At 40.4% G+C, this 12,798-nt stretch overlaps 1 protein-coding gene across 9 annotated transcripts in view; it reads right to left on the bottom strand.

The window, feature by feature from the left end:
- Window positions 1-12,798, bottom strand: part of Stau2 (staufen double-stranded RNA binding protein 2) — a 262,522-nt gene that overhangs the window by 224,363 nt on the left and 25,361 nt on the right. For 5 of the 9 annotated variants that reach the window (XM_048358484.1, XM_048358485.1, XM_048358482.1 and 2 more), the window contains one exon: window positions 5,245-5,375. The exons of the other annotated variants lie outside the window; for them this stretch is intronic. In XM_048358484.1, coding sequence (XP_048214441.1) covers window positions 5,245-5,358 — 114 coding nt within the window. In that variant the 5' untranslated portion in view covers window positions 5,359-5,375. The remainder of the gene's footprint in view (window positions 1-5,244; window positions 5,376-12,798) is intronic. 9 annotated transcript variants of the gene reach the window in all.

Genomic DNA, 12,798 nt, shown 5'->3' with positions numbered 1-12,798 from the left:
TATAGATTTCCATTGGTACATGGATGCATTTTTCTACTTCATAATATTTTCATTTTAACCTACAGAGCAAAGAAACTTTAAAAGAACTATTTTGAAATACCAATTATCCTACCACCAAAATAGCAATTATAGCATCCTAAAATACTCCTTTAATAATGGTAATTTGTTTAACTGGGCGTGGTAGCTCAGGACTGACTCTAATTCCAACACTCTAGAGATTAGTCTGGGAGGATTCTGAGTTGTAGGCTAGGCTGGGCAATAAAGAAGATTCTGTCTCAAAAATTCAAACAACAAATAAAGAATTAAAAAAAAAAAAAAAAAAAAACAGGGCTGGGGATATAGCCTAATGGCAAGAGTGCCTGCCTCGGATACACGAGGCCCTAGGTTCGATTCCCCAGCACCATATATACAGAAAACGGCCAGAAGCGGCGCTGTGGCTCAAGTGGCAGAGTGCTAGCCTTGAGCGGGAAGAAGCCAGGGACAGTGCTCAGGCCCTGAGTCCAAGGCCCAGGACTGGCCAAAAAAAAAAAAAAAAAAACAGCAATGACTTTATTTACTCAATAATCAAAGTGGCATCCTAAAATTAAATTATAAATAGACATATACTATAAGATGCATTTTTTTTTTTTTTGGCCAGTCCTGGGCCTTGGACTCAGGGCCTGAGCACTGTCCCTGGCTTCCTTTTGCTCAAGGCTAGCACTCTGCCACTTGAGCCATAGCGCCACTTCTGGCCGTTTTCTGTATATGTGGTGCTGGGGAACCGAACCCAGGGCCTCATGTATACGAGGCAAGCTCTCTTGCCACTAGGCCATATCCCCAGCCCCAAGATGCATATTTTTGAAAACAAAAAAATTAACAATAAAATTAGTATTTTTCCTTCTAAAACCTGTCTCTAAGATTCAGAACAATGGGGAAAGTTTTCATACAGCAGCATTGCTTCAGATAAAAAAATTTTTTTTTTTTTGCCAGTCCTGGACCTTGGACTCAGGGCCTGAGCACTGTCCCTGGCTTCTTTTTGCTCAAGGCTAGCACTCTGCCACTTGAGCCACAGCGCCACTTCTGGCCATTTTCTGTATATGTGGTGCTGGGGAATCGAACTAAGGGCTTCATGTATATGAGGCAAGCGCTCTTGCCACTAGGCCATATCCCCAGCCCCTTCAGATAAAATTTTTCCTGTCTACTATTTTTATGTCTTATTTTGGTTTTGTTTTTGCCTGCTAAGAACTGAACCCAAAGCTTTACACATGCTATGCAAACACTCACTCTACCAATAAACTAAGTCACCAGCCCATTCATTTGTTAGAAGGATTTTTAAAAGTCTCTTTAGAGGGGGTAGGAATGTGGCTTATCAGTACAGTGCTTGCCTAGCATGCATGAAGCCCTGGGTATGATTCCTCAGCACCACACAAACAGAAAAAGCCAGAAGTGGTGCTGTGGCTCAAATGGTAGAGTGCTAACCTTGAGCAAAATGAAGCCAGGGAAGTGCTCAGGCTGAGTTCAAGCCCCAGGACTGGCAAAAAAAAAAAAAAAAAAAAAAAAAGAAAGTCTCTTTAGAGAATAAATTGGCTGTTTTCTAGGCATTATTTTACATTTATCCATTCTTTCAAAGTTACAAAAAAGAAAAGAGAAATATGAAGGATTGGGAATGTGGCTTAGTAAAGGGCTTGCCTAGTATGCATAAAGCTCTGGCTTCAATTCCTTAGTACCACATAAATAGAAAAGGCTGGAAGTAATGCTGTGGCTCAAGTGATAGAGTGCTAGCCTTGAACAAAAGAAGCCTAGGCCCTAAAATCAAGCCCCAAGACTGTCAAAAGAAGAAAGAAAAGAAAGAAAGAGGGAGAGGAGTCCTTTTTCATCTGTCTTTCAGAAAAGCTCACTCACTGACATCTACATAGTTAACTAAATTTTCCACTCATTTATTCACTCATTCAACAAAGAATGAGTGCCTACTACAAAGATCATTCAAGGCACTAAAACATACCACAGTAAACAAAGAGTAAATGAGCCCTGCCCTCACAGAGTTTATGTTGTAACTGGGGAATTGAAGAACAAAACAGTAAAGTATCTTTAGGTGCTACCGAGAAAAAGGGAAGGCATATGATAGAGATCACGAATCCAGTTTTAGATATATTTGCTTGAGACATCTATTAGATACTCAGAGATGAGTGACAGGCAATTAACTATACAATCTGAAAGTACAGGGAAGAGCTGGAGATTTAAATTTGAACACTGACAACAACTGGATGATACTTAAAGCTAGGAGGACTGTATGTAACAGATCACTAGGAACTAAAGGCAAGCGAATGAGAAGCTCAGAATTTGAGCTCTGGGGACTTACAATACTAAAACATCTGAAAGATTAGAGGGAAAAATAAAATGTGGCAAATAAGCCAAGCATGTTAGTGTTATCCCTATCATCCCAGCACTGAGGTGGCTAAGGCAGGAAGATCCTGAGTTGAAGGCCAGGCTTGGCCTTCAACAACACTTTATCGCAAGAAAACAAATTAAACAAATAATAAATATGTGGCCACTGACATCTCTGGAAAAGCAGAGACCACAGTATCCTGGGCCAAACATAATAGGAATTGAATGTATTTCACTTCTATAAAAACCAGCCAAAAGGTTAAGAAGCACAAGACAGCCATTACGGTATTTAACCAGGAAATTACTGGGGACCTTCATAAGGGCAATTTTCAACAGTGAGAGTGGTGGGAAGAAAATCCCAACTAGAGAGGACTGAAAACAGCTAATACATATAACTCTTTTAAGTAAGGAGTTTTTCTTTTTAAGGAGAGATGAAGTTTGAACAGAAGGAAGTATAGGGAGAGTTTTTCAAGATATAGGAACTAGGTACATTAGTGTATGCTGATGGGCATGAACTACTGGAAGAGGAAGCTGCTGACACTGAAGAGGAGGAGTAAGAGAAGAAAGAAGCACAAGGAAAATGAGGCTGAAGGAACAGTGAATGGAGCTATGATCCACAATTGAAGGGTTGCCAGATTTCAGACCGGGGTGCAGAATTCAGCCAAGCAACTACTTGTAACCAAAAGTGAGTGTGCACGCATGCAGAGCATAAGAAGGTTAAATTGAATGAAGAGCTAAGAATTAAGGTAAGTGAGGAATAGTAAAAAAGATGGTAGAGTCAACAGAATTTTTTTGCATAAGAGGAATTTGAACTCAGGATTCTGCTTGCTAGTCAGGTGCTTGGCTGCTTGACCCATACCTCCAGCCCCCTTTGTTCTTGATATTTTTGAAACAGGGTCTTGCTTTTTGCTTAGGCTGGCCTGGATCTCAAACCTCCTATTTTACAATTCCCCCTTAGCTGGGATGTCAGAAATGTATCACCACAACCAGCTTTTCTTCTCTTATGATGGGATCTTGCAAAACTTTTTTACCAACTGCCCTAGAAATATGATCCTCCAAATCTCAGTCTCTGGAAATTGGTTCAAATGAGGTCTTACAAACCATTTTTTCTTTTTACCTAGGTGGGCCTCAACTGACAATCCTACAAATCTTTTCCTCCCAAGTAGCTAGGACTACAGGTGTGAGCACCAGTGCCAGCAGAGTCAATAGATTCTTTTTGTAATGGAAGGACTGATAAATCAAATTACAACCCAGAATGATCTAGAAGTGGTGTCAGAGACTGAGTTGAGTGATTGAAACTAAAATTACAGAGGATCTCAATTACAGAATACGATTGCGTAAGTAAGCAGCTGAAGGAGAGTGGAAACAAACTAATTGTATATAACCTAGGAAGAGAAAGGTCAGCATGCTAGAATAAAAAATCTATTTAGATGTTAAAAATCACCATAAATTTAAATAGGAAAGATATACAGGAAAGTCAAAGCGACCCATGAGAAATGTGATGGAACTATACAAAGGTGAATAAATGCCATGAGGAATGATGAGGAATTAGGTTTAATATCCCAAAATTAATAAAGCAAAATAACATTCAAAGCAGAAAGATACTAGACAAAGGCAATAGAGATGTGAACTGTTTTGAGAAAGCAAACAGTTCAACACGATTAAAGGCAGAATCATATGAAAGAAAATAGAATATACGGCTGTCCAATAAAGAAAGACAACATTTTCTTTGCTAATGCTAGAACAAGATGTAGGGTGAATGAATTAAACAACTGTCCATAATGTTTTCACAAAAACCTCTAATAATGAACAAGTTACAGATTTTTAGTTTCATCTTATTTTCTTTAAAGGAGATGATAGAAAACAATAAGCCCAATTTGCAGTTTACTTTATGAAGATTAATGAACTCTTACAGAACCAGTGGCTTCTACATTGTGTACAAAGATGTGTGAATATCATACATTTTATAATATTGTATTAAATATTTATATTTTAAGTGTGCCTAGAAAACTTATGTACAGCTGAGCTATTTCAAACAGGTGAATACAGCTAAATGTATTCATTATAGGGTTTTTGTAACAGGTATATATGTAAACATGTGCAGCTAAATATAATTATACACTGATGTCCATTTTATTTATTTATTTTTATTTACTTTTTTTTTCTTTGCCAGTCGTGGGACTTGGACTAAGGGTCTGAGCACTGTCCCTGGCTTCTTTTTGCTCAAGGCTAGCACTCTACCACTTGAGCCACAGTGCTACTTCTGGCCATTTTCTATATATGTGGTGCTGAGGAATCAAACCCAGGGCTTCATGTACACAAGGCAAGCACTCTTGCCACTAGGCCATATTCCCAGCCCCTACACTGATGTCCATTTTAAAGAACAGTAACTAAATGCATAATCATAGTATTGCTGTACACAATGTTTATAAATGAGGAATCACAGAATTAAACATCACATTGGAAAAGATTTATCAAGAGTTAATATTTGTAACATTTTACTTTAACAGCTGGGCTGGGCTTTTTTGGAAAGAACATTGTTCTCAGAAGCCAAACAACATATTCAAGTGCTGATATCAGCATTTATGAACTACTAAACAAGTCACTTTTTTCTATCCTTGAGATTCTTTGTTTACAAATGGAATTAAAACATCGCTATCTTGTAGTTTTGTTAAGGTTTTTCTGAGGTACCAAACTGAAAGAGCTTTACAAACCATATGACCATAAGATTCTTTCTATACTTCCAAGTATTATTAACATAGAATTGAAATTTTCCAGGTCATCCACTATCCCCACTCCAGCAAATCAACACAATTAAGACCTGTCTGGTCAGTCTGATAGTTTGATAAACACATCTCACACCTCTGGTCATAACCTTACCTTGGAATGAGCAGGCCCGCTTTCACGCAGAAGTTTATACTGGGGTTGGATGCTATTGAAACGGGCTAACTCATTTAACAGACACATTGGAGTTTTCTCTTTGGGGTTTGCCATTTTATCTTGGAGAGAAGCTGTAAATAAAAAGGCTGTAAAGTTTTTGTCAAGAACGACTTTACAAAATGGAAGAAAAGTAGTTCTGAAGGGCGGGAATGTGGCTTAGTGGTAGAGTGCTTGCTTAGCATGCATGAAGGCCTAGGTCCCTCAGTATCACATAAACAGAAAGGGCCAGAAGTGGCACTGTGGCTCAAGTGATAGAGTGCTAGCCTTGAGCAAAAGAATCTCAAGGACAGTGTCCCAGTTCTGGGTTGCTCTATACATATATAAAAGCACATTTACAAATTTTTTAAGATTATAACAAATATTAATTTAGCTTATAAATTTTCCTTCCAGGAAATGCACCATTAACAATGCACCATTAAGGGGCTGGGAATATGGCCTAGTGGCAAGAGTGCTTGCCTCATATACATGAGGCCGTGGGTTCGATTCCTCAGCACCACATATACAGAAAATGGCCAGAAGTGGCGCTGTGCCTCAAGTGGCAGAGTGCTAGCCTTGAGCAAAAAAGAAGCCAGGGATAGTGCTCAGGCCCTGAGTTCATGGCCTAGGACTGGCCAAAAAACAAACAAACAAACAAACAATGCACCATTAAGTATCTTAATTTTTAGTACTTTAGGACTAAATTTTGTCTACATTTTTTAGCCTTTTATCCATTTCCTCCTAAGATAGTAAGTCAGAAGTTCTAGACTTGGGAATCAAATCTTTAAAATAAGTATTAGTTCTTCTAACTATTTCTGGTAACTATAAGCAAAATTCCTTTTCTTCTTGTTATAAAACTTCTAAAAATAAGCAGCAACCAGGCATGGAAGCACATACCTGTAATACCAGCACTGAGGAGGCTGAAGCCGAACAATTATAAATTCAAAGCCACAGGGGAGAGAGGAGAAGATAGGGGAGGACAGGGAAGAAGGTGGGGGGGGATGGAAAGGGATGAGGAGGATAATTCAGCAAACACCTTAACTCCCAGACCTGAGATATTTTCATGAAATATTTGCTTTGCACCTTGATTATTTCATTACAGTTATCAAACTTATCACTTTTTCCAAAACTTTTATTGTTATTTTAAAGGTGATATACAGAGGGGTTACAGTTATAAGTCAAGTAAAGAGTAAATTTCAGACAAAACAAAAACAAAAACCTGGCACTGATGGCTCACACCTGTAATCCTAGCTATTGTGGAAGCTGAAGTATAGGAATGAGGTTCTGTCAGCCTAGACAAAAAAGTGTGCAAAACTCCATCTCTAATTAGCTAGCAAATGATGGGCTCAGGCTGTAGCTCAAAAGGTAGAGCACATTTGTATGCAAGAAAGCAAGTAAGAGCATAGGCCTTGAGTTTAAGCACTAGTACTGGATTTTTAAAAAAAAAACATATGTGCAAAAAAATAAAAAAAAACACATACATTACAATTGAGTGCCTTCTATGTTTCCCACTGAATTCACCTACATGAATTTAAAATATAGTCCTCTAGAATATTTTAAAATACATTTAACATCATACATGTACCTTCACATACAACATCTTGATATATTTGGTTTTGTATTCATACAAACAGCACTACAATAAATTTATTATATTCACATTTCTTTTCTTCATATTTTAAGGATATATCACATCACCTTTAACTGCTATAGGATTTCCATGACAATACTGTAACACCTTTTATTCTGTTCCTACACTCAAGCATTTAGGTTATTTCCAATGCTTTGCTTTTACACCAACATGTTGCCAAAGGGCTCTGGGAATCATCATCTAAACAACTTTCTCCAGAACATGAAAACTACTATTTCCCTTCATCCTTGAAAACACAGATTATAGCCACATACTGTAATGTTTTACAATGTCATGTTTACCCAGTGGCATCCCACTAGTATTTTAGGACTATTTTCCTTTGCATTCCTAGATTACTAGGAACACTAGACACCTTGTGTTATGGATCACAAAAAACTGCTTCTGCTCTTTTTTACTGATGCTCCTATGTACTGCAGTTATTGATCTATATTTTATAGCTTATGCTTATTTTATGTCATGTTTAAGAAATCCTTCCCTAATCTTCAAGATTATAACTATTTTAACACACTAAATTTTCTATTCTCTCTTAAAATGAGTAAGAAATCTTTCTTAAAATGAGAGTAATAAATCTATCTTCCTGTTTCCATTTCGATAGAATGAAGCTAGATATGACAATGCACACAGGTAGGAGGGGAGGAGGGGCAGGGAAAAGTGAGGACAGGAAGAGAAAAAGAAGTCTATCTGATTTAACCCTAGAGTTGTAAGATTAAGCTTTTAAGATGTAGAGATGGTTTCAAAAATAAGTCGCAAATATTTTAGGTGTTTATTGTTGTTGTTGTTGTGTCAGTCCTGGGGCTTGAACTAAGGGGCTGAGCACTGTCCCTGGCTTCTTTTTTGTTCAAGGCTAGCACTCTACCACTTGAGCCACAGCTCCAGTTCTGCCTTTTTCTATATATGTGGTGCTGAGGAATTGAACCTAGGGCTTCATGCATACGAGGCAAGCACTCTACCACTAGACCATATTCCCAGCAAAACTGCAAATATTAAATAAAGAGTTTCATTACAAATTACAGAATGTTTTCCTAATACTGTATATAATTTTTTGTTTAAATCCCAATATTTAGATTTGAATTTAAGGCCTCATGCTTGCTACACTGGCACTCTACCACTTGAGCCACCCCTCCACTTTTGTTTTTTTGCTGGTTAATTGAAGATGAAAATATCCTGGATTTGTCTGCCTAGGCTGGCTTCAAATCATGATCCTCAGCCTCCTGAGCAGCTAGGATTATAGCCAAGCCACTAGTGACTCTCTTTGCTGGTTAGAAATAGGTTTTTATTCCTAACCTGGCTCTGAGCAGTACAGCATCATGCATCACTGGAAGTTCAAATACATTGCTCAGGAATTCATTTCACTACAAGGTATTGCCACATTTCTCATCCAAGAACCTCCCTAAAGTATGGTAAGGTTGTCTGCAGTTTTGAAACAGTTATCAATATGCATGTTTTCTGAACCAAACTGAACAGTTTCTGTTGGGAAAACTGGTTCCATCATTGCCCTTAGGACATCTCAGTAAACAGCTGTTTCCCCCACTCCCTCTGGTCCAATGCTATTACCCTCGGAGGCAAAAGTCCCTAAGCATCTAGGCCAAAGATTCCATGTCTTCATTTAAAAAACTTACCCTCCCTTTCTCTAGCCAGTCAGTACTTGCAGCAATTCACATGTTTACATCATTGCAAGAAACAAGGCTTGGATAAGAGAATTATTTTGTTTTGACAGAATACAGAATCCGCCCCCCTCAGAGAGAGAGAGAGAGAGAGAGAGAGAGAGAGAGAGAGAGAGAGAGAGAGAGAGAGAGAGAGAGAGAAACAAGGGTTATAAGCTTCCAGAAATGCATCTCCAGTGTTTTCATCACTCATTGGAAATATGATCAGTAAGAATGAACAGCAAGAAGCTGATATGAAGCATTGCATTAAGAGTCCTGCAAATCAAATTAGTCTTTCTCTTTGAGACAGGACTTGATAAACATTCCAGAGCTGAATACAACCCAGTAATGTCATCTGTGGCAAAAAAAAAAAAAAAAACCAAAACAACAAAACAGCCAACACCAAAAGTAACTTCCAGAAGTTACTGGAGAGTGGCTGTCAGCTTCCCACATAGCTGGGACTACAGGCACACATTACACTTGGCTTATTGGTTGAGATTGGGTCTTGCTAAAATTTTGCCTGGACTGGCCTCAAAAATACCATCCTCCTCATCTCTGCCTCCTATGTACCTAGGATTACAAGGCTTGCAGTACTTCATCCAGCCCACAAATTGTCTGCTTTAGAGCTGTCCTGAGGGGGGGAGGATTTTAAATCTATTCAATTTCAATTCCCAGGATCCAGTGAATGCAAGCTGTCCATAACCCTTTTACCCAGTGCTCAATGCTATCAGGTGAAGTCATTCTTCCCTCCAAGAACATACTGGAACCACCATATTTTAATACTGCCAAGAACTGTCTGTTGAATTCATTCTATCTAGGTTAGGTCAATTACAACCTTCAACTGTACTCAAAGTCATCTTGACTTCCTTCTTCACCAAGGACTTCTGGTCTGTCTTCAGCAAAACTGGAAGGACTGTAACCACAGCAATAACTCATTTTTCCCACTGATATATCTAATCAATAATTATTTCCACCCAGAGTCAGTGGCTCATGCCTGTAATCCTAGCTACTCAGGAGGTTGAGATCTGAAGACTGAGATTCAAAGCCAGCCTGGGAAGGAAAGTCCATGATGCTCTTATCTCCCAATAACTAGCAAAAAGCCAGAAATGGGGCTGTGGCTCCAAGTGGTAGAGTACTAGCCTTGAAGACAAAAGCTCCGGGACAGTGCTCATACCCTGAGTTCAAGCCCCAGGGCTGGCACACAAAAAAATAAATAAACATTTCCAAGATGACACCACCACCACAGCAGTGGGTGTAAGGAGGTATGGGGAGAGGTCTATACTAATATTTGAACTCAAGGTAGTTCACCACTTATCACTCCACCACACTTTTTAATCATTAATGTTTGAGATTATGTCCAGACTGGCCTGTGTTGGGAGCCAGGACTATAAATGTAAGGTTCACCAGAAAGGAAACCTGCAACATGGTTCAGGTGAGAAGAGTTTATTGGGGATAGAGCAAACTACCAGCCCACACATGATGGAGGGGCTGTGGGGTAGAAGGGAAGGAAGAAGAAAAAAGGAAAGAGAAAGTGAGAGTAAGAGAGAAAAGGAAAGTTCAGCCACTCTGGCAAGCAGTATGGAGATTCCTCAGAAGGCTCAATATAGAACTCCCCTATGACCCAGCAGCCCCACTGTTGGGTATCTATCCAAAAGACCACAAACAAAATCACAGTAATGCCACCAGCACAACAATGTTCATCGCAGCACAATTTGTCATAGCGAGAAGCTGGAACCAACCCAGATGCCCCTCCATAGATGAATGGATCAGGAAAATGTGGTACATTTACACAATGGAATTTTATGCCTCTATCAGAAAGAATGACATTGTTCCATTTGTAAGGAAATGGAAGGACTTGGAAAAAGTTATACTAAGTGAAGTGAGCCAGACCCAAAGAAACATGGACTCTATGGCCTCCCTTATTGGGAATAATTAGTACAGGTTTAGGCAAGCCATAGCAGAGCATCACAAGGCCCAATAGCTATACCCTTAGGAACACATAAGATGATGCTAAGTGAAATGAACTCCATGTTATGGAAACAAGTGATATATCACAGTTGTAACTACTTTCAACGTCCTAAGTGTATGTGTAGTTTCTATTATTGATGATGTTCTTGTATCACCTTCCTATGGTTGTACCTACACTATCTCTGTAATCTTATCTGAGTATATTGGAAACAGTGTTTACTGGTATTGGAAGTAGGAAATTCAAAGGGAATACCAAATTTGAGAGACACAGGGTAAAAAAAGAGAAATAACTACAAAAGCAATACTTGCAAAACTGTTTGGTGTAAGTGAACTGAACACCTGGGGGGGGAGGGAAAGGGGGGGAGGGAGGGGGGCATGAGGGACAAGGCAACAAACAGTACAAGAAATGTATCCAATGCCCAACGTATGATACTGTAACCTCTCTGTACATCAGTTTGATAATAAAAATTTGAGAAAAAAAAAAGAGAGAGAGAAAAGGAAAGACAGCAGGATTCATGTTGAGCTGGATTATATAGGGGAAGGCAGGAGGTATGGCTAGGTGGATTGGATCTGACCTCAGAGAAGAAGGTAACTGCCTCCAGGTGTGCCAGTTACCTAGGTAACTCAGGTACTGGGCGCAGACATAAACAGGTGGGGGGGGATCTGCATGGAGCCCTCCCGGGGGTGCACCTTACATTCTGGCCTTTTAATAATTATGAAAAAGAATGGCTAGCCTTTGAAAGGGAACCTAGAGAGGGGCCCCTGGGACCAAGCCTGCATCACACTCTCAAGGGCACAAGCCAAAAAGTTGGGCCATTTAAAATGATTTTTCGACCTATGAGGCATTTTGACTTCATGGAGTAGTCTGGTAAGGACATAGGACTCCATAAGGACATAGAAGGGGGGGTCCAAAAGGACATAGAAGTGGGGGGTTCCACAAGGATGTTGAGTCAAATTCTTGATTCAGGCATCCCTGAAATGAGAACAGACTGGCCAAAAGGGCATTCGGGGTCCCTCTGGCGTGGTCAGACAGAAGACTTGTAGACGGGAGTCACTCACCAGAAGTAGGAAGTGTAGAGAGGAGATGGTATGGTGGATTCGCAGCCAGCAATGTAAAGGCGAGAAGTCCAAAATGAGTTTCCTCCAGCTTTCACCAGTTTGGTCCAAGGAGGGGCAGTCAAGCAGGTGGATTAACTAACCCTCAGAAGAAAAGAGGGAGGAGGAGATCCATGGGCTCATGACTCTGTCCCCTCCCAGGTTTCGGCACCAGATGTAAGGTTCGGCAGAAAGGAAATTCGCCACATGGCTCAGGCAGATAGGAGTTTGGGGGGGGGGGGGGGGAAGTAAACTTCCAACCCACACAAGATGGAGGTGTGGGGAGACAGAGGGAAAGGAAGAAGGGAAAAAAAGAGAAAAGAGCATGAGGAAAAGAGAGAAAAGGGAGCTCGACTCATGTGGAGCCAGATTATATACGGAAAGGTGGGAGATATGGCCAGGTGGATTGTATGTGACCTCAGGGAAGGAGGAGGTAACTGCCTCCAGGTCTGCCAGTTACCTAGGTAATGCAGGTACTGGGCGCAGACTTAAACAGGTGGGGGGCATCTGCATGGAGCCCTCCCAGGGGTGGACCTTACAATAACCTTCATGTTTGTGCTCTCTCTCCTCCCCTACCCTGTAGTTTGGGATCACAGGCACATACCACAATGCCAACTGCAAGTCAAAACATTCTCAAAAACTCTGCTTTAGCAAAGTTTGCCTTAGCACCAGTAGCTCACACCTGTAATCCTAGCTACTCAGGAGGCAGAGATCTGAGGATCACAGTTCAAAGCCAGCCTGGATAAAAAAAAAAGAAAAGTCTGTGAGATCATTTCCAATTAGCCACCAGAAAACCAGAAGTGGCGCTGTGGCTCAAAATAGTAGAGCACTAGCCTTGAGCAATAAAGCTCAGGGACAGTGCCTCAGCCCTGATTTCAAGCCCCACAACTGGATTCCAAACTCCACGACTGACAAGAAGAAAATCTTTTCTTTTGCTAATCCAGACTGACCATAAACCTTGATTCCCCTCTACCTCTGCCTCACAAGCCTTGAGGATTATAGGATTAGGCCACTACATCCAGCTTACCTTAAATGTGTGTGTATTGTATTGTTGTGTGTGCGCGCGCACACACACACACAGATGTGCATGCATCCAGGTGCTACCTCCGAGCTTTTCTCAAGGATTGCACTCTACCACTTGAGCCGCAACTCTACTTCCAG

The sequence above is a fragment of the Perognathus longimembris genome, chromosome 12, assembly GCF_023159225.1.
Source record: "Perognathus longimembris pacificus isolate PPM17 chromosome 12, ASM2315922v1, whole genome shotgun sequence".
Lineage (NCBI taxonomy): Eukaryota > Metazoa > Chordata > Mammalia > Rodentia > Heteromyidae > Perognathus > Perognathus longimembris.
This window is presented reverse-complemented; position numbering and strand designations above follow the sequence as displayed.